The 22018-nt window shown below is 54.8% G+C and overlaps 1 protein-coding gene across 19 annotated transcripts in view; it reads left to right on the top strand.

Annotated features, from left to right (window-relative positions):
• Srcin1 (SRC kinase signaling inhibitor 1) overlaps positions 1-22018 on the top strand; it is an 83436-nt gene that overhangs the window by 5611 nt on the left and 55807 nt on the right. For 5 of the 19 annotated variants that reach the window (XM_036197376.1, XM_036197373.1, XM_036197371.1 and 2 more), the window contains exons 1-2: positions 11465-11747; positions 18843-18905. In XM_036197376.1, the coding sequence (XP_036053269.1) occupies positions 11624-11747; positions 18843-18905 (187 nt within the window). In that variant the 5' untranslated portion in view covers positions 11465-11623. Of the gene's footprint in view, positions 1-10304; positions 10641-11464; positions 11748-18842; positions 18906-22018 lie in introns of those variants that run through there. The other 14 variants (XR_004945690.1, XM_036197387.1, XM_036197390.1 and 11 more) reach the window with 10 other exon arrangements.

Here is a 22018-nt window from a genome sequence, read left to right as displayed (position 1 = left end):
GCCTTTGTGCATGCTCACAAGCATGTGAATGTGCACATACACATGGGCATACACCACACACACACACCACACACATTCATACACACACATACACACACACACACACACACATACATGAACAAAAATTAAAAAGTAACAAATAGGGGGCTGGAGAGATGGCTCAGTGGTTAAGAGCACTGGCTGTTCTTCTAGAGGATCTGGGTTCAATTCCCAGCATCCACATGGCAGCTCACAACTGTCTGTAACTCCAATTCCAGGGGATCTGACACCCTCACATAGATATACATGCAGGTAAATACTAATGCACATAAAATAAAAATAAAAAAATTTAAGTAAGAAATAAGCCAGGCGGTAGTGGCATACACCTTTAATCCTAGCACTCAGGAGACAGAGGCAGGTGGATCTCTATGAGTTCGAGGCCAGCCTGGTCTACAGAGTGAGTTCTCCGGGACAGGCTCCAAAGCTATAGAGAAACCCTGTCTCGAAAAAGCACAAAACAAAACAAAACAACAACAACAACAAAAAGAAATAAAGGCTATTCCACAGAACGGATGAATTGCTGCACGTGTGAGGCATCGGGAAGGGCACGGAACTCCCATATCGTCTTCTGGGCACCCTTCAGCAACCTCCACATGTCTAGCCATCCAGAAACTTCCCAGATCCTGTCCTGGGTTTTCATGGAGGAGTCAGGGCAGCATCATGATAGTTACATACACAGAACACATACACACAACACATACATACGCACACACACACACACATGCACACATACATATATATATATACATACTCATACACACATAACACATATATTCACACACACATAACACACACACGCACACATACATACACATACATCCATACACATGCATACACACACATAACACATACATACACACATAACACATACATACACACATACACACATGCACATACATACACACATACATATATATATATACATACTCATACACATATAACACATATATTCACACACACATCACACACACACAGACACAGCAGTGCCTTTTCAAACCTTTATGATAGAGGGACTTGGTTTTTAAGTGTCCCAATGGCTGTGCATCATGCTTTTGTAAAACACAGCAGAAATAGTCATGTGCTTCAATGTCAAATGGCTGCTGTGGTTTTTTCAAGGTTATTCTCCGTTTCTGTCTCCTTGGCAAACAGCAGCTAGGCCAGCCCCAATCCATAGACCTCACTCTGAGTGGCTGTGCCCTGGGGTCCTTGGATGCGCTGCAGAGGTCAGGAGGGCTTGGGCATTTATTAGAGATGAACATGCATGTCAGTTTGACTGAGAAGAAGATGAGAAGCTTGTCAGGACCTCAGATTGCTGAGGGTCTCTATCCTGTCTGTAGAGCTGGTGGGAGTGGAAGCCTCTGTGAGGGGAGCAGTGTGCTAGTGTGGATTATTCTGGAAGGCCTTGTACTGCCAGCTCCCTAGCAGCCAGCCCAGGGCCTAGCACCTTGGAAAGGGACAGAGAATGTGAGCAGTGTGAGATTCCAGAGGTCTTAGCTTAGTGGTGATAAAAATAATCACAAGTGGGCTGGAGAGATGGCTCAGAGGTTAAGATCACAGGCTGCTCTTCCAGAGGTCCTGAGTTCAATTCCCAGCACCCACATGGTGGCTCACAACCAACTGTAATGAGATATGGCGCCCTCTTCTGTATACATAATAAATAAATAAATCTTTAAAAAATAATAATCATAAGTGGTTTGTTTGTTTTTTAAAAAAGATTTACTTATTTATTATGTATACAGCATGTATGACTGCAAGCCAGAAGAGGGCACCAGATCTCACTACAGATGGTTGTGAGCCACCTTGTGGTTGCTGGGAATTGAACTCAGGACCTCTGGAAGAGCAGTCAGTGCTCTTAACCTCTAAGCCATCTCTCCAGCCTCCAGCCTGGTTTTTTTTTTTTTTTTTTTTTTTGAGAAAGGGTTTTCCTGTGTAGCCCTGGCTGTCTTGGGACTCACCCTATAGATCAGGCTGGCCTTGAACTCAGAGATCTGCCTGTCTCTGCCTCCCATTATTTTACAGTGCTGGGAATAGAACCCAGGTTCTTGGATGTGCTGGGTAAGTGCTCAACCTATAATACTCAGCCCTTTAAATTTTTCTTTTGCTTTGTTTTGTTTTGTTTTGTTTTTTCCTGGAACTGAGGACCGAACCCAGGGCCTTGTGCTTGTTAGGCAAGCATTCTACCACTGAACTAAATCCCCAACCCCAAAGTTTTATATACATTATCTTTTTTATTGTTGTTTTTTGTTTTGTTTTGTTTTGGGTCTCTCTCTCTCTCTTTTCTTTTTGAGACAAGTTTTCTCTGTATAGCTTTGGAGCCTTTCCTTGAACTTGCTTTGTAGACCAGGCTGGCCTTGAACTCACATAGATCTGCCTGCCTCTGCCTCCTGAGAGCACCACCGCCTGTGCACCACCAGGCCCCTAATTAAAAATTAAATTAAAGCTGGCCAGTGGCCAGGTGGACGTGGTGCATGCCTATGATCTCAGCACTCAGGAGGCAGAGCCAGGTACATCCCTGTGAGTTCAAGGCCAACGTGGCCTACAGAGTGAGATCCAGGCCAGGCACCAAAACTACACAGAGAAACCCTGTATCAAACAAACAAACAAAAAAGAAGAAGAAGAAGAAGAGAAAAAAGCTGGGCGGTGTTAGCACACACCTTTAATCCTAGCACTGGGAATGCAGAGGCAGGTGGATCTCTGTGAGTTCGAGGCCAGCCTAGTCTACAGAGCAAGTTCCAGGACAGGCTCCAAAGCTACCTAGAGAAACCTTGTCTTGAAGAAGCCAAAAACATTTTTTTTTTAATTAAAATTTTCTAACAATGTTTTTAGATTTATTTTACTATTTTTATTTTGTGTATATGTGTATGGGCTTGCATGTGTTTGTGTACTGTGTGCATGTAGGTGCCTGTGCAGACCAGAAGTGGGCATCACATTCCCAGGTACTGGAGTTCAAGTGATTTCAAGTGACCATGTGAGAGCTGGGAATCAAACCGGAGTCTCTTGCAAGAGCCGCAAGTGCTCTTAACAACTGAGCCATCTCTCCAGCCGCCTTTCATTTATTGTATGTTTGTGTGTGTGTGTGTGTGTGTGTGTGTGTGTGTGTGTGTGTGCGCGCCATGGTGCATGTGAGAGAATCAGAGGACAACTTGTGGGAATCATTGTCTCCTACCTCACCTCGCAGGTCCTGGGGAATCAAACTCAGGTTTGGTGACAAGTCCCTTTACCTACGACAAGGAGGAGGTGGGCCTGGTGGGGGCAGCAGATGGTTCAATGATAACTGAAGCACAAAGCTGAGCTTCTCAATGCAGATCGGTGCATGCCACCTGCTCAGGAAGGCAGCAGTTCTGGAAGGCAGGGCCTGGAAGGGAGGCTCTCACTCCCCAGTGGAGGAGGAGATTTTGGGACAGGCCACCTCCCCGCACAAAGAAGCATCTTGGGGCCTTTCAACCACCATCCGAGACTTCAGAGCAGGTGTTTGCTGCCCTTGGGCATGGGGAAGGTAGTGACATGTGGGCGTAAGCGCTAGTTTCCAAAGAAGGTTGGAGAAATGTTGAAAGACGTAGACTCAGTGACTCCCTGACCAACTCTTAGTTGCTTTACTTTTTAAATTGAAAAGTGTTTTTTTTTTTTTTTTTTTTTTTTTTTTTTTTTGAGAAAGAGGGTCTCACATAGCCTTGAGCTCACCACGTAGCCAAGGTGACCTTGAATTCCGGATAGCCTGCTTCTACCTCCCAAGTGCTGAGATGACAGGCATTTTCTACCAAAGCCAACTAGCCTTTCATTTTTTATTGAGGTGAAATTCACATAACATAAAACCAGCCATGCTAAAGTGAATAACTGCCAGAGCCAGGGGAGATAAAATCAAATAAAAAGGACTCCAAAGGGCCTCCTTCTTTCAGGATGCTGGGCAAACCCTGCTTCCCATCTTATTTCTAAATACTCCCTTTACTCCAAAAGGAAGCCAGACCCACTGGGCCATTGCCCCCACTTCTGCCTTCCGATGGGCAGGTCTACAGCTGCACCCATTGTGAATCTTTCACATAGAGGGACTCATAGAGCATTCTTCGGATGTGTCTGGCTTCTTCCCTTAGCACGGTCTTCCAGACTCAGCCACCTTCAGTCCTTTTTAGGGTGGAACAGAGGTTCCACTGCGCAGACACAGCACAACTTGTTTATCGACTCCCCCACCTGAAGACAGGGAGACGCTGGCTGGGCTGTTGGATTCCGAGGGAACTGTCACGTGACTTTCCACCCGTGGCTGCTCAACTATTTTCATTCTTATCCGGAATACCCAAAAGGTTCATCTCCCTTCATTATTAAACAAGGGATGGTTAAGACCTTGGGGGTCAAAGAGGGTCACCAGGTGCTAGTATGTGTGAACTAGGTCGGTATGACATCTGCCCCGTTCCCTCACCCCACCATAGGCTTGTCAGGTTAGCCTGAGTGGACTGGTGGAGGGTGTCTTCCTTTCTCTCACTCATCAAGACGTAAGCTGGTTAGATCTAGAACCGCAAGGCAAGCTAGGGGTGATCCTGCTGAGCGAGGCCCTCTTCTCTTACTGGTCCTTTCGCTCCTTCCTCCCCCTCCTGCCTCCTCACTCCTACCCCCTTCTCTCCTTTCCTCCCCCTCCTGTTCTACATCCTCACTTCTGTGGGCCTCCTCTCCCTTCCCTCTCATATTTTCACCTTGCTCAGCCCCATTAAAGTTCATTCACCCCCTTCCCCATGGCAATTTCTTCCTTCTCTCTGTCTCTGTCTCTCTCTCTCTCTCTTTTGGTTTTTCAAGACAGGGTTTCTCTATGTAGTCCTGGCTGTCCTGGAACTCACTCTGTGGACCAGGCTGGCTTCAAACTCACAGACAGATACATGCCTGTGTCTGCCTCCTGAGTGCTGGGACTAAAGGTGTGTACCACCACCACCACCCAGCTAGCTCGCTCTTTCTTCTTTTTCTTCCTTTCTTCCTTCCTTCCTTTCTTTCTCTCTCTCTCTCTCTCTCTCTCTCTCTCTCTCTCTCTCTTTCTTTTCTTCTCCTTCTCCTTCTTCTCTTCTTCCTCCATCTCCTCCACCTCCTCCTCCTTCTGTTTTAATTGACAAGGACTTACTGGGTATTCCAGGCTGCCCTCACACTAATTTCGTAGTTCAGCTTGCCTTAAACTCTTGGTCCATGTTCCTCAGCCTCCTGAGTAGCTGAGATTACACATTGACACTACCTCGTGTCCAGCTCAGAACAACAGGGGGGTGGGGGAAGGGGTGCCGGAGAGTGAGGGTAGAGAGTTGCATGTGTTTATGGACTGCAGTCAAAAGATCCCTCCCACCCCCATCTAGTCCCCAGGAAGTTCCCCAGAGGGGTGAGGTGCTGGGAAGCCACTCTCCGTTTTTGATTGTTAGGATAGAATGCCAGCATCACGAAGCATGGACCTGACACACAGCAGGGTTTCAGGAGACCACCCCCATCTCTCAGTGTGGAGGGTTAAAGTTTCGGGAGACAGGAATGGCCAAGGGTGCTCCAGACAGCAGGGAACTTCCTTGATGGTGTGAGGAAATCAGAAGAGATTCATGAGAGCTGGGAAGGCCTCTTAGACACTTCCCATGTGGGCCAGGCCCTGCCAGGACTTGCCTCTGTGGGCAAAGCCCTAAACTGGGAGAGCCAGATGGCAGTCACCACCCAACTAGCTCGGCAAGTGTGTCCTGGCCCTGCAGCAGCCCCACTCCTTGGGAACTTGCACATCCCCTTGAACTTACCAAGTCTAAAACTTGGGGGACAGAACCTCTCTTCCAATAAGCCCACCAAAGGGCTCTGCTTTTCCATTCAGTTTGCGGAGACCTCCTCTAATGAGGGAGATGCAGCGTCTACCACAAGGAGTTCCCAGTCTGAAAGGAGAGCTTAGGTTCCTTGCTAGGGGACAGGGCAGCCAGAGCCTGGGGCTCTGAGAACGCTGCCCATCACTGTGGGGGCTGGGAGGCTGAGTGACGGCTGAGGGTCTGTGAAGGGGACCAGCCTCAGAGAACCCCTTCTACTTTCTCCATCTTTGGGAAAGCAGTTTGATGTGCTAATGAAGGCATCAATTATTGAGCACCGTTTGCATTCCCTACAATAACAAGAGGGGGGGGGACCTGAGGGAGGCAGGAGAGTCTTTTGAAATTTACAGCCACTTACTGCCATCCTGTAGAGTGGGAGTGGGGGTGAACACCGAGCTCCATGAGAAGAGAGGTATCCAGGATTTAGGGTCCCAGAGGCTAGCCTGGCTGAGGGGCAGCGCTGTCTTCCTCCTCAGCTGCCCTGCCTCATCTTCTACCTCAATGCATGGTTACTGCTTTGTGCTTTCTGGATGGCTCTACGGGGCTCATGGAATGCCCTGGCCAGACAAACGGGGGGAGGGGGGCATTCTTTTTTGTTTGTTTGTTTTTTTCCAGACAGGGTTTCTCTGTGTAGCTTTGCGCCTTTCCTGGAACTCGCTTTGGAGACCAGGCTGGCCTCGAACTCACAGAGATCCGCCTGCCTCTGCCTCCCGAGGGCTGGCCACCACCGCCCGGCTAGGGGGGGCATTCTTAGGGAACCTCACCTCACGCAGATGCTTCAAGGTGCAGAATGGGCCGTTCGAGGGTCAGCCTCGATTTCCTCACCACCCGCTTTTCTCCGCGAATCCCTGGAGTCCTCGTGCTCCTTTATGCCCAGATGTTTGTCAAGGTGTCAGGCCCTACTGCTACAGTGTCTTGGGGAAGAGGAGGAAAGGGTGAGAACTCCCGACTCTCCTTTCTGTCGCCCTTAGAGTGGGCCAGGGCCCTGGAGCATTTCAGAAGGACAGGAGCAGTGGTTAGAAACTGTTTTCCCAATCCTCAAACATGCCAGCTGCTGGCTAGGAAGAGCATCGCCAGCGCCACAGGGGAGGAGGACCAGAGGGAAGTTATGTTGAGGAATGAGAAAAGGCGGGGCAGCACCTGAGGCATCTCAGGTGGAGGCAGCTGGCACTAGGGTTGTGCTGGGCACCATGCCAGCATGGAGAAGCCATTCTGCTTGCTTCTGCTGGATAAGGAACACCCAGGCTGTTCAAGCCCTCAGCAGCGTCCTCCTAGGGACTCTCCTCTTTCATAGGCCTCATGGGAGGTGGCATCCCTGAAGGGTGATGGTCAGTTCCTTGTTTGGGACCGTGAGACCTATATTTCTGTTTAGACTCTCTGTTTACTATCATGCTTCCATGGAGCCCCAGGGCTAGTTGTCCTGGTGTATGTGTATGTATAGAGAGGGCCTTTGGAGAGTAGAGGGTGTGTGTGTGTGTCAATGAGTTCTTAGCTCTGAGACATCAGAAATGTGAAGGATTTACCTTATTAAAACATGACCTTGGGGTTGGGGATTTAGCTCAGTGATAGAGTGCTTGCCTAGCAAGCACAAGGCCCTGGGTTCGGTCCTCAGCTGGGGGGGGGGGGGGAATATATGACCTAGAGATAGAGCATGTGCCCAGAATGTGTTGTGTGGGCTCTGGGTTCAATCCCAGCACTGAATTTTCAGCACTGAAAAACAAAACAAAACAAACAAACAAACAAACAAACAAACATGAGCTACATGAGCCACACCAGGTGTCCAACGTCTTTGATCCCAGCACTAGGGAAACCAGTGCAGGAGGACTGTGGGCTGAAGGTCAGCCTGAACTATGTAGATTGTTTCAAAAACAACACCACAACAAAAATAGAGAGGCGCCCCACAAATGAAAAACTACTTAAACCTGATGATTGTGTCTTGCCATGGAGGGCTTCCTCTGGAGCCCTCCTTGGAGCTAAGATTCCCAGGTGCTGATTCAACCTCCTTTTCCACCCATGAGTCAAGTGTTAAATGCAGCAAAGAGTCCACAGAATAGAAGAGAAGAGACATCTTTCCAATTCTCACCTCAGAGAGAGTGCTCAGGTCCTTGGGGACGAGACAGCGAGACAGCCCCTGTCCTAACTCTGCTTCATTGGTCCGCTGCTGTCTGCTAATAGTTGTATGGGTGTGAGACTTGGGATGCCAGGGCTGCTCTCTGCTTCCGGTAGTCACAGGGAAGACGGTAGTGGAAGCAGAAAAGAGGCTGGGAGTCCTAGAGTCAGGCCAACCTGGGTCTCAATTTTTGCTTGGAGGCTCTTGGATTGATCAGTTGTCTAAACTTTTTTGGAGACTTCCTTCCTTCCTTCCTTTCTTTGTTTTTTGTTTGTTTTTGAGACAGGATTTCTCTGTGTAGTTTTGGTGCCTGACCTGGATCTCACTCTGTAGACCAGGCTGGCCTCGAACTCACAGAGATCCGCCTGCCTCTGCCTCCCGAGTGCTGGGATTACAGGTGTGTGCCACCACCGCCCAGCTTCTATTTTGTTTTGATTCTTGGGCAAGGTCTCATCATGTATCCCTGGCTAGCCTAGAACTCACTTAGGAAGATCAGACTAGCCTAAAATTTGTGTTGATCCTTCTTCTGCCTTTACCTCCCAAATCTAGGATGGATGACAAGTGTGCACCTTTATTTCTGATATGTGGCTAATGTGGCAGGATTAAATTAGAGACTATTGGATAAAGTACTGGCTGATGCCCTTCCCCTTAGATGGGCACAGAATAGGGACGAAAAGACATTTTGTTCCTGGTGGGGGGGTTCTAGGTTGGGATGACCTCAAAGGCAGAGTAGTCTTATGGAGCACTGTGAAGTTCTGAAGGGGGGAGAGGTGTGTGCCAGACTGTGACCCCTCCCATGCACAGGGCCTGCGGTCTCCTAGTGCCCATCTTAGGCAGACAGCCAGGCAGAGAGCTGGCAGGGTGCCCAGTGAGTGCCCAGAGGCCAAAAGATGGGCACCATCCAGTTGGCAGAGGGAAAAGCAGCTGGCCCAGGAGAGAAGTCATGGTCTTAACTGCTGGGGTTGTGTGCCCAGACCATGTGTCCAGGACACAGTTCTTGGCTGTCCTCCTGAGACGGCCAGCTGGAGCCGAGTCCCTCTTACCACCTTGTCTTGCCACCTGAGTTAGTGGATCTGGAATTGATTTGTAAGGGGCATTTGGGGCCTTGCCCCTAGCTGGGCATGTGGCTGGCTCAGAGGCAGGCCTGGGGGCGGGCAGAAAAGCAGGAGAGCCCAGATTAAGGCTGGGACTGGGTAGATGAAGAAGTGGGGAAACCGGTTTGTCATCTGGGCCACTTGGGGTGGGGTCTCCTCTCCTGGGCTCTGTCTGCCAGCCATTCTGCTGGGTGGACTGAAGGGAAAAGATGTGGGCACTGGGTGGCCTCTTCTTGACCATCTGAACTCCCTCTGGGAATGCCAGGAGTAAATAAAACGGACAGAGGGCTTAGCCCACCTGCCCCTCTTGAAGAGAGGGTTCTGAGAGGGGGAACTGGCCACAACACTCGAGGGAAGGAAGGAGGGAGAAGCCTGAGCACAAAAGGTCAACGAGTGTCTGGGTCCAAGCTAGAGATGGAGAAGTCTGCAGAATTACCAGGTAGGCCAAGGAAGGTGAACCAGGGTGGGGCGTGCCGAGATGGCGCTTTGCAGGCTGCCGTGGAAGTGGCAAAGGTGTCACCAGAAGAGGCGTGAGAAGACTGTCTGAGCGTCCTACTTTGGGGTCCACTTCAGAGTGAATCGATGTCTCCTCCCTCACTCGCATGCAAGTACCTGCTCGCGCCTGAGGTAGGGGCGGGAAACCCATGTAGGGGCTAGGAGGCTGTCCAGCAGGGGGCGCGGGAGAGCTGGGTCCCTGGCCGAGGGGTGGCTTTAGAAGGGGGAGCGGCAGGGATGAGGGGGTGCGACCGAGGAGAGGCACACTGGGGGTCTCGACACTGGGTGTAGAGCAACTGTGGCGTTCCGAGGTCACCTTGGCTGAAGAGTGCTCCCCCTTCTCTCGTCCCCTCCCCCATCTGCTCCGCCGCGCCCGGAGTGCTTGTCTGTCTGTCCCAAGGCGTGCTTAGAGACCCAAGGCGTCACCTCCCCAGGTGCCTCCTTCGAGGCCACTCCGGGGTCAACGCGTTTGTTTCGACCGCGGCTGGAGGACGGCTTAGGGTGTGTGTGTGTGGGGGGGAGCAGGTGGAGTGGGGGGCGGAGCGTGAGCGCGCCCCGCACCCCAGTCCGGGCCGTGTGCTGCGGGATCCCGGCGTGCTGCTGGAGGGCGCGAGGAAGCGCAGTGCCCCTTCCCCCTCCCCCGCTCCCCGCCACCCCCGGCGGCCCTTTGTACCATCCGGCCACACGCGCGTGCCCGCGTCGCGCGCGCTCCCGCCCGCAGTGACACACCCGCGCCGGCCGCACGCGCGCACTCGCGCGCGCGCGCACACACACACACACACACACACACACAGACACACAGACACACACACTCGCTCTCGCACACTCGGTGACACGCCCGCGCGCGCGCGCACCCACACGCCCGGCCGCCGGCGCCCTCCCAAGCTGGTCCACCCCGGCGGGGCCCGCGCCCCCGGCCCGCCCGCCTGGCACCGCGCCCCGGGGCTGGGGCAGAGCGAGGAGCCCGCGAGGCGGCGAGAGGGCGAGCGCCAGGCAGGCCGGCCCGGGGCCCCCGCCCCCCGCGCCCCCGCCCGATGGGGAACGCTCCGTCCCAAGGCATGTCCCTGTCTCTCTCCTCCCTAATGTGCCTCCATGCTTAAGTGGAAGGTATTTCTGTTTTCTTTGTGTGTTTTCCCCTCGGCCGGGGGCGGGGGCGGCGGCCGGCCGGGTTAGGGATGCTCCGGGCGCAGGTGTTGCAGGGGGGCGGGGGGACAGGGGACAGCTGCGCGCCGGGCTGGGGAGGACCAGGGCGGGAGAGCGCTGGGAGCCGGGAGGGTCTGGAGCTGGCGAAGCTGGCGACGGGGCGAGGAGGGCCTCTCGGTGCCCGGGGGGGGGAGGGGACCTGGGGTTACAATGTAGGGGGGAGGGGTGGGTGAAGGGGGATGGCGAGGAGAGTGGGGGGAGGGGAGGGGTCCATTCGAGGAGAGGTCAGGGATGTTTGGGGGGGAGGGGTCGGGGATGAAGGGAAGAGCATCATCCCCGCCTCAGCTCTTAGGATGGGGTGCAGGCGCTGGGCGGGTAGTGCTGGACCCTTCGCGCCCTTCCCTTAGGGAAGCAAGGGACTGCGAGCGCTCTGGGCTTGGCTGTGTTGCCAGGAGACAAGGCTGTATTCTACACCCCACCCCCTGCACCTCGAGGCCCTAGCCCTGGAGACCTCCTAGCCTCCCCAGCAGTGGCAGAAACTGGGGACCTGCTCCCCGCTCGCCGGGCGGGTAGGGAGGGCCCTGGAGAGGGAGGGGCTGAGGGAGGGGCTTCTGGATCTTAAACCCTCCCCCTGCAGAGGCAAGGGGCAAAGGAGGGCGCCCCCAGCTGGGGAGGGCGTCCGGGGTGATGAGGAGGTGGGGACTGCAGGGGGCTGGAGAAGTAGAGGGGCGGGGCTGGGGAGGGGATTCGTCGTGGCTCCCCCTCCTCTCCCACGCACCCCCCTGCTACGTCAGAAGCTCCCGGGCCAGCTCCGAGTCCTGTCGGTGGGGGCAGCAGGATGCTGGTGGCAGTAGTGGGGGCCGACCGGGTGCCTCCGCAGCTCAGCTGGCAGGGCCCGGTGGGGCGTGTGTGGCTGCTGGTGCGCACCCCCAGCCCCACGCCTCCCCATGCAGCCCTGGCAGTGCCTCCGGCGCTTTGCCCTGGCCTGGTGGGAGAGGACCGCGGAGGGTCGTGCCCGCTCTCCCAGGGAGGAGGTTGGACCAAGGGACCCTGGGGCCCGAGGGGAGCCAGGTGAGCAGGATCAGCAGTGTGAGCAAGGCGGGCTGAACTGTCTTTTCCAGCCCCTCTCAAATATTCCTGGACCTGGGGCTCTGCAGGCCTCAGCTTTGATGGAAGTGGGGTCCCCGGACGGGGCTTTTTGGCTACAGCTCCTCAGAAGGTGTTTGGGATGAAGGTGGGAAGTGGAGAAACTGAGCAGACTAGGGATCCGACTGTTCCTTTGGGTGGGGTTTGTGCCCTTTGGGGTGGGGTATTAAGATACCTTCCTCTACTCTGGTCATCTTGGTCTGGGTGACCTTGAGCCAACTGCTTGGTGGTCTAACTCTGTGCCTCAGTTTCTCCCTTTCCCTTCTCTGTCCCTGTGGCTGGTCTTAAAAAACTGACGATGTGTCTGATGGGAGATAGTTACTGTAGAGATGTGAGGCTGTCATCTCTGGTGGCAGCTGGGATGGTGTTGGTTTCCAGCATGGCTGGTGTGTGTTTGTAAGTGGGGGGCAGTTGTGGTATATGGGTATGGGGGGTCTGGTTGATTCTGGCCGGTGTGCGGGTCACTCAGGACAAGTGTCCAGGGTGATATTCAGCCAGAAGGAGTGCTTTTCAGTAGGCTGAGAGCTGGAGTAGACACCCAGCCTAGTGTAGAAGCAAGGGTGGGTGAGGGCTCTGGACATACGGAGGGGGCTCCCCCCCTAGGCTGCCTGGTACGCAGGCACCATTGGCTGTGAGTGCAAAGGCTTTGCCCTGGCTCCTTGCCACTCCATCTTGGGGACAAGAGGGTCTTTGTCTAATGCTGCCCCCAAGTCCTGCATCCTTCCTTCTTTTCCTGGAGGGCTAGCTCTCATTGACGACCCTGGGACGGAGCTTCGGGTGGTGGGTCTCCCTTCTGGCTCCTGTTCTGGAGATCTGCCTAGAAGAAACAAATGTAGGCTCAGTTTGGGAGAGGGGAGAGGAGCCTCACTAGGGGAAGGGTCCCTAGAACAAGCCCTCAGAGGCATGCTCCTACCCCAAGCTTTCCCCCTGCCCCTCTGCTCACCTTCCACTAGCACAGGAGGTCTGGGGGTTCCGTGGCCTTCCTTATATAACCTCTTAAAGGTAAGTAGTGACCTACCAGGATGCATGGCCCTTCTGAGGGTTCCCCCCTCCCTGTCCAGGGACCCACCCAAGAAAAGGGTTTAATTAGAGCCATTGATTCCTTTTTGGCTGTGGGCATCGATCTCGATGGTGTGGTCAAGAGCAGGGGAGGGGGGAGGGGGTGGCACAAGCTCTGTCTGCCAGGGCTAACCTTGGCATTCTCTGCCAAAACCCCAGCCCTGGAAGTGCTGAGCAGGGGTAGGGCTGGGCTCTTTGAAGCTCCCCACCTCCACCCCAGATAGGTGTTGAGGGAAGAAGAGCACCCCAGCTGAGGACCGAGACTGCCGGGCACTGTGTTCAGGTGAGAGGAAGGCTAGCCACGTGAATTTGACCTCTTTCAGTGAGCTGGGAGCACAGTGAGAAACGGCGGTGGTTGAGAAGGCCTCTGCTATCACAGGGAGTCTGGAGGAATGGAGTGGCCTGCAGGTGCCCAGGCAGGTCAGGGTCCAGGGGAAAATCCCAGGCTGGCCATGAAAGCATCTCTTTCGAGGAATTCTAAGCACTTATTTCTAATCTCTGGCAAGGAGATTCATTTTCCTTCTTCATTTCTGTCGTTCAGGTCCAGATAGGGACAGTTCCTGCCTAGATGCCCAACTGGCCCATATCTGGCCTGGCTCCCTGACCTTGTGGCCCCTGCCTGGACACAAGGTGCTGAGGTTGAGGCTTCTGGCATCCTTGGCTCAGGTTTCTGGAGTTGGGGGTGCTGGGGAGAAGTTGTGCCCCCAGCCCGCCCCTGCTGTGGGTGGGCAGGAGCAGGTGCGGCTTCAATAAGGCACTCAGAGGCTCTTTGAAGACTCCTTAGCTGGTTTCCCAGGGCCCATTTGAGCAAAGATAATAAAAATCTGGCCGTCAGCGGGTTTGAGGGCTGCTCTGGCTTCCCTTCTTTCATTCCCAGCTCTGAAAAGAGGAGATGAAGGCTTTGGATTTGGCTGGGAAGCAGCTCCTGCCCCAAGGGAGAGAGGAGGAGGGGAGGGAGGGAGGGCCGACTCCTTGGCAGCCAGTGATGGGCAGAGGCACGGTCCCCAACCCCTGCTGACAGTGTAGCACCTCAGTGGCAGGACTCCATCCCCAGTGCCCGGGCTCTAGTGTGGTCCTCCAGTCCCCTAGGACCCCACACCATCCTTCTCTGCCCTTCTGTTCCCAGAGTCCTCTCTTGTCACCTAGGCCCCCCCCTCCTCTCTGCCAGTCTCCCACCTCCCATCTCCCTGCCCCTCCCCCAGCTGCCAGTGTCCCCTCTCCTTCAAAAGTCCCCTTGCCCTCTCTGGCGGCCCCTCCCCTCTGTCTGTCTTCTCTGCCCTAGCAGCAACCCTGCTTTCTAGGACTGAGTGGAAGGTTGCTGCTGAGGGGAGCAGTCGCTGAACAGCCATAGCTGCAGCCTCGGCAGGGATGGGCCAGCTGACTATTATGGGCTGTCAGGTGCCATCACTGTCAGAGTGCAGGCTGGAGGGGTTGCTGTGCATTTGAGCACACTCAAGGCTGCATGGTGTGTGTGTGTGTGTGTGTGTGTGTGTGTGTGTGTGTGTGTGTCCCCTCCCACACCACCTCAGGCACCTCACCTTGACATTGGGCTCTTCATGCCCCTGCCTCACACACTTCTGTTACCTTCTGGCACTCACCTCCCCAACAGATTTTTTTTTTTTGGCCCGGCCCTTCTGGTTCCTGTTCCCTAAAGGGAGGGCTGTCACACAGCTGTCTCTCAACCCGTGCCCATCAGACTACCTTCAGGCTCCAGGGAGGCAAGTGGGATCCAGGAAGCTGCTGGGCACCATGCCAGGCCCTGGCCACTCTCCCCTGGTTAACCCCCCCAGATAACAGATGATCATCAGAAACAATACTGAGCCTGGAGCCTTGCACTAATCCTGTCTCAGGCCTGGATGTCTGTGTGACCTTGAGCAAGTCCCTTCCCTGGTCTCCCTTCTCACCTGAAATGAGGGGGCGGGGCCGGATGATCTCCAAGGTCTCTTCTGACATTCCTTCGATGTTGTGTCTCTCTTCTGGATGATTTGCATATGCTTTGCATATATTAATAGCGCCTGCTTGCAAGGGGAAGGACACCACCCACATGGGGCCCAGAGTCCCGCCTATCTTTCCAGCTCCCCGCACCCATTGGCTCAACTCCCATGGCTCCAGCTTCTTAGAGGGTGGGAGCTAAGTACCAGGAAGGTGGGTGGGAAGGTGGGTGTCGTGTCACGTCCCTCGCCCCGTCCTGTGTCCCTACTCTAAAGCAGGATAGAGTATGTATGGTCTTGGTACTGGAGGGGATCCTGCAGGGCTGGGCAGTAGGGTGTCAGATCGCTAGCGCTTCTTGTAGCCTGCAATATGCTAGGTGCTTGGCGTGGTGCATCAGGCCCTTCGGCTTCCATTGGGGTCACAGTGCACAGCGAGGCCAGTGGTGTGCTTTCCCTCCTGTTCCAGACCAGGCCCCTGAACTCTGAGAGTGGAAACTTGAGCCTCAGACATGGAGGCCAGGAGAGAAGAGGTTATTTCCTGCCTAGCCTGAGACCATGTGTGAGTGAGTTTGTGTGTGTGTGTGTGTGTGTGTGTGTGTGTGTGTGTGTGTGTGTGTGTGTGTGTGTGTGTGTAGAACCCCAGAGGCCCAGGTCCGCCCATCCTGATCTTCTGCAAGCTCTGCCTCCTTGGCACCCTTGTGTACTCTTCGGTGGCTCCCTTCAAATACGTGTCCCCTGTTAGCTGGGCAAGGCTGGGATAAAGGCTGGTGGCCTAGAAGAGGTAGCATGAGACCGCTGAGTTATGATGGCAGCTTCCGAAGGACAAAAATGAACTCCATCACCAGGGACTGGAGCAGAAGCAATGCAGCGAGTGGGAACAGGGTTAGACTCAGTTTTAGGGCAGCACTGACCCTGGGGCAAAATTAGTTTCTGCTCATGGAATAGTGAAGGGTACGTGAGATAATAGATTACGTCTAGCTCGGCCTGGCTTGTGATAAGCAGACTAGGGTTCTTAGAGACTGCTAGCCCAGGCTGGACTTGGGGGAGGATGTGGTTGGACAATTCCTAGAAGAGCTCTTTTCCTATGTTCGGGTTGCAACTCTTCCGCCATGTGCAAACCGGGCATAGGGCCAACCACCAGGACACTCTGCCCCGTCCTCAATGCTGGCGGGGTGTGGAGGCTGCTCTGCTCCCCTCTCCCTGTCCCTGCATAGGACAGCTTGAGAGGAACCAAGCCCACACTACAGCAGCAGGAATGGAGGTCACATAGAGAGAAGCATTTCCCAGTGTGAGAGGAGGAGGGGTCAGCGGTGTGGGGGTACACGCTAGTGTTACAGGTAAGAGCAGGGGACTGGTCAGCATGGCAACCTCTTCCGGAAGCTAGCTAACTCTTGTGTGTGACCGAGGGGGTCCTGAGTTGTGGAACAAAGGAGCAATGGCAAGTCAGTCCCTTTTGTTCCCTCAAGAACAAGCTTAGACTGGTGTCTTCTCTGTTGCTGTGTGACCTTGGCAACTTTGATGCCCTCTCTGGTCCTCCGTGTCCTTGATATAAGTAAAGAAGTTAGAAATAGAGGGTTTTAAGCTCCCTGTCAGTTGTCTAAGATTCTCCCCGCCTCCTGTCCCCTGAGATAAGAAATGCCTTGTCACATGAAGGGTAGGAGGAATCCTTCTCAGCTTCAGCTGAGCCAGAAGAAAAGGCTCAAGGCCAAGACATTTGGGCACACACACATGCACACACTGGCGGCTTACAGACAGCAGCTCCTCACTCCCTGACTGTGATATACCTTACCAGCATCTGTCCTCCAGCCTCGGGGATGGATAAGGTGGCTGGAAGCCCCTGCCAGCCCTGCACTCCGTTCTGTGGAGAAGCCATAATCCAGCCCTTGTCTTCTCTCATGCCGCGGGTCCAGCAGGTGGCTGGCCTTCAGCCACTGCTCCCAGGTTTTTGAGAACTCTGGTCTGAAGGCTCAGCTGCCTGCAAGACCCGGGGTGGAATATCCCAACCCAGGAAAGAAGTGTTCATGGGTCTCATCGCCGGGGACCTCAGAACTCAACAAACCTCAGACCCAGCTAGAGGTGTTTGTACACAGCCTGGGAGAGGGTGACATATCCTTCTCCTGTGTCCCCCCCCCCCTTCAGTCGCCTGATAATTGCTGAGGGGTAGGTGTCCCTGCAGTGGCCCAGATACAAGCTGCCACCTCATTGAGGGGAATTAAGCTCCCAGCTCCCCAAGAAGGTGTGCAGGGCTTATCACAGCCCTTAGCGACTCGGACCCTCACTACCAACCCCGGCACTGGTTCTCAGAAGCCTAGGACTCTTGGTGGGTTAGACAGGAAGAGGCCTCTCAGGGACTTCCCTGCTACTGTTGCTAGATCTGGAGGGCCAGGAAAGGGGCTCCCAGAGAATTAAAGTTACCCACAGTGGAAGCTCAGGAAACCTTGAGCCCTGTGGGGGCTGGTGAGGGGACAGACAGACTGACAGGCGTATAAAGACAGACTCTTGTTGTCTTGTCCACTCTGTCATCCACCTGACATCCCAGGGTCAGTCACCTGCCCTAGGATGAGGCAGGAAGACAGTGAAAAAAAAATTCTGCTGGAGCATGTAATGGACCACAGCTAGACTTCAGGGAGAACCTTCCCAAATATTGATGCAAAGGGGAGGCTGGATGGGAGGAGTCTAGGAGCAGCTCGGGAACACTCGCTGGGGTCAAGGCTTCACTCCCCTGTAGCTTGAAGTATTCGTGGTGGCTGTCTTGCAGACTCCAGATTCAGTGAGAGAATTTGGACAGAGATGGAAAGATTCTGCAAGAACCCTTGAAGCTCCTGAGACTTAATGTCTCACCGGCCCAGAGGGCAGGGCTCTGGGGAGGGCCGTGAGAAGGAATTGGAGAGGGGTGCGAGCAGGATTGTAATTCCAGCACCATGGAGGGTGGGTCGGAGTTCAAGGTCATCCCGGACCACTCACGCTTCTCAAAAACCAACAAAAGGAATGGGGAGACTTGGGGTGTTGAGGCTGTCTTTGTACCCCGCGTCAGTCAGTCTGCCCCTCCCACCCACCCCAATCCGGGGCACCCTGGGGTGCTAGATTGGTGGTGCATTCTTTCTTGCTTTCTCAGTAGTCTGCCCACATCTGGGTACAGCATCTGTTTCTCCCTGGGGTGTCCCTGCGTCGGGTAATCGGTGGGAAAATTGGAACTGGGAGATTGGCAGGGGGCTCAGAGAGTGCGTGCAGTGAGTGTGGATGTGCCCGGGCTAGCCAAGTGAGAGCTATGCCCAGATGCAGTGTTTCCAAGGAGGAAGGGGCTTTGTACCTCAGGCCCCATGCCAAAAAATAGGTGGTATCTGTTAGCGTGGGGCAAGATAGATTTAGGAGGTTCTTCTGTGTAGGGAGGGAAGATGTAGGACCCCGCTACAGGAGCTGGCATAAGGCCTCTGGCAAGTATAGGGCTTTTCACTACGGAAAGGCCAATCAAGGTTTAAAAGCGGACACCTGTAGGCTGTGTAATGCCCGTCTTCTGTGTTGGGGGCAGCAGGACATTCATGGTTGGGGATGAGGTTGACAGACTGAGGGGAGGGTCTTTGGAGCTGGGGGAAGGGCGGTGAGCAGTGATGCTGACCCTCTGACCTTGACCCCATTCCTGCCCCAAATAGGAGACCTGGATAGGAGGAGCTGTTGGGCCCCCATGGGTGCTACATTTGGGGTCTTAAATGGGCACCCAAGCCAAGCGTCTGCTCCCTGTTCCCAGAAAGAAGATCAGGGCTGTCTGTCTGTCTGACTAGGGACCCATGTTTTCTATGTTGTTACTGTCTGTCCTCCTGTCTGCCCCAAGTGATGTCTTTGTCCTTTTATCCCCTGCCCCTCCTCCAGTCCCTGGTCTCTACCCCGAGGGGAGCCCCCCACACCCTGGTGACCTCGGAAAGGACAGCTCCTAAAGCTCTGCCTTGCTGCTCCCCGCCCCCTGGCCCAGCCCCCCTGCCCCTAGCCCATTCAGCTCATTCATTGGTTTCCTCCTTTCCTGTCCCTCACTCAGGGCTCCAGCGAGCAGCGGGAGGGAAGCCGGCAGGACTCTGTTCCCTCTGTTTAAAGTCTCCAGGTTAGTAAGCCAGGAGGGAGCCCACCATGGCCACCTAGTCAGCACCTTCCCCTGCTTGCAAAGGGGGAGGGGATGGCAGATCTCCATGTGGGGAGGGCGTCTTGCCTGGCAAATATGTGTCTGTGTGCACGCGTGCATGTAAGTGTGCCTGTGTAAGCTCACCTCGTGTACGCAGGTGTGTGTCTGTGTGGGCTGGGCATGGGCTAGAGGCAGGCCACCTCTGCCGGGAGATGAGGCCCCAGGGGTTCTGCTGGGGTAGGGGAGTGTGTGTGTGGGGGAAATGGGACCTGGGTCAGGTGACCTCAGGGCTTGTTTTTCAGTCCCCTCATCTCTCAGTATCCACTTCACTTTGGAGAGCCACTGAGCCGGCACAGGGTCCGGAGGGCAAGGGAGGGAGACCCGGCAGGGCCATGCCTTGCCACCCTGCTTGGCCAGTGCCGCCTTGGGGAGCCAGGTCGAGGGGCAGGCGTCTTGTAATGTAGCAGCTAGACAGCCTCCAGCAGTGGCATCTGTCCCCCACCCACCAAGGTGATAGCTGTCCCCCACTGACACCTTATCTGCTTAGCCTGCTAATGCTGGAAACCCCTTTGTACCATCCTATCCGCCCCTGGAGAGTGTCCTGAGACCTATGCTGTCACCCCATCAAGCAAACATTGACTCAGACTCTGATTCCCTGGAGGCTGGGAGCAGCTCAAAACATGCTAAGGCCTTTTGGAACCTGGACTAGGCAGCCCCCTGGCCTCCTGTGCTCAGAGCACTGAGAGTCAGGGTGGCCTGTGTTCAAATCCCCACCTAAGCCATTGTAGCTGTGTGGTCTAGGGTGAACCCATTCCCTTCTTGGAGCTTCATTGTTCTGGCCTATGGGTCACAGTGAGAATTTGCATGTGACAGGCTGTGCAGAGGGACAGGCACTGACCAGTGGGGGTCCTGCCAAGCAGGGAGCAGGGTGCTCTGGAGGTGGGTTCTCTTTCTGCCTCCCGCCTGCCCGGGGCTGGGCTGGCTGTGCCTAGTTGCTGTATGGTACTGCCCACCTACTCCAGAGGGGAGGGGCTGCAGAGCCCATCTGAGCGGTTACTCTGTCCTCCACCCTCCTTTGATCCCCAATCCAGGCGGACCCGGGTTGGGGGGCGCGGGGGGGGGGCAGCCCTCTTCACTGCTGTGGCTGCCGCTGCCTTGATGGCTTTTTAATAACTTTGCTCTGAGACAATCTGCGGAGCGCTCGCTTGTCTGCCTCTTAATTAAAATTACCGTTTTCCTAAAAGAGCAGCCATGCTCCTGCCCTCCCCAGCCTCAGCTCCTAACCGAGAAGGTGGGGAGGTGCCAGTACTCCTTCCCAAGCAGGCCTGGTCCTCCCCAGACCCCTGACAGACCTCAGGGGGCCTGTGGGAGGAGGCCTGCTCTAGCAGAGAGGCCAACGCCCGTCTTTTTCTGTCCACCTGCTTCTGGAATACCCCCAGTGATGGGGGGGGGGGGCTCACTACCTCCAGAGACTTACTTCCTGTATCCATAGAAAGGTGTGGCAGCTCCCGGTGTGGCCTTGTTCTGAGTGGAAGATGCCGATGGATTTTAGAATGGGTGTGGACATTGTTAGAATGCTGTGGGAGTGGGAGCCAGGACATCCAGTGTGGGCTTAGTCCCCATGTTGATGTTTTCAGGTAGATCTATGGGTTCCCCGGGCTCTGAGGATAAGGCAGTGGAATACAGGGTGCAGGGACAACTTGGCTGGTGTGGTGAGACCATTAGCTTCTGGTGGTTGTGGGGACACCGTGAGAGGTGTGAATGCTTAAGACCTTTGTAATGATAGTTCCATAGTTCACTACCTCTGCTGTCCCCAGAGTGGCAAGGAGATGCTGTCTTTTGTGGGGGACAAGGCAGATATGATGGGAAATCATGTAACATGCCCAGAGTCAGACACATGACCCCAGGCTTCAACCCTGCCTCCTCTCACTGTCCTGCCTTTCTCCCAAAGCCTGCCTTGAGTCTAGCTTTAATCTTTCATGTTGTTGGGGCAATAGGAGAGGCTGTCCACTCACTTTCTGCAGGAGGCATTCCTTGTTAGTCCTGGATCCTGAGAACTGACTGTGAAGTTCTCCAGTCCTCTGCCACACCTTCACCGTGTCCTGGGGAGATGTACCCAGTTCCACCAGGCCTGGTTTTCTGTCCTCTACACTGGGTCTTCTGTGGCTCCCTTTCTGGGACTGTATCTGGTGTATACACGGTCATGTAGTCAATCAACACTCAGCACAGGCTTGTTGTGTGCCAGGCAGTGTGGTGGTGCCAGGATATATGAATCAGTTCAGCAGGACATGTGAATATACCTTCTGTGACCTTTGCTCTCAGCCTGAATAACAGGGTGACCAGGAGAGCAGTGACCACCCCAGGGACATGTACTGGTCACCTGTAGGGAAGTGAGGGCCCTTCTCCAGCCCCCCCCTTCTGTCCCATCTCGGCAGCCTGTGATGACAGAGTGGTGACAGGTGCTGAGCTGCAGAGATGACAGTGTTGCTCCTTCCCCCATAATTACCGTCTGATGAGACGCCAGAATTAGCCACCGCGTGAGCATGGGCATCAGATGCGGGCACGGTGCGGGGAAGTGGCTGGGGGTGGGGAGCCGAACTTCTCTCCTTTTGAGCCCTGGGGCCCTGGGCAGCAGGACAGACACAGAAGGGAAATAGGCCGGAAGGAGGAGGCACTGTGTGGTTCATGTGCATCAGATGTCCAGTGGTTTGTGGTTTCCCAGTCCTCAAGGTGGCTGGGCACATCCTGGAGATGGCCGGCGTCTGGACAGGGCTGCTGGGGCCCCGGACCATTAACCAGAGACCCACAGGTAGACTGAGTACATGCTGTGTGCCTCTTGGCTCCATTGTGCTGGACTGTGAGGAGCTGTGGTGTTCAGAGCTGGGGGCCCTGCACTTGACAACCAGGGCAGGCCTTGAGGTAGATGGCTGGCTGGGAGGAACAAGCAGAGAGAGCGAGGGGCACCTGAAGCTCAAGATGAAGCAGTGTGCTGGGGCGGCAGGGGGGTGATCCATTGGACACAAAGCTGGGCTGCTCCTGTCCTGGGCAGCCTCATGGGGCTAGTGTTTTTTTGTGGTGGGAGGTGGGCAGAAGGA

The sequence above is a fragment of the Onychomys torridus genome, chromosome 8 (assembly GCF_903995425.1).
Source record: "Onychomys torridus chromosome 8, mOncTor1.1, whole genome shotgun sequence".
NCBI classification, from domain to species: Eukaryota; Metazoa; Chordata; class Mammalia; order Rodentia; family Cricetidae; genus Onychomys; species Onychomys torridus.
This window is presented reverse-complemented; position numbering and strand designations above follow the sequence as displayed.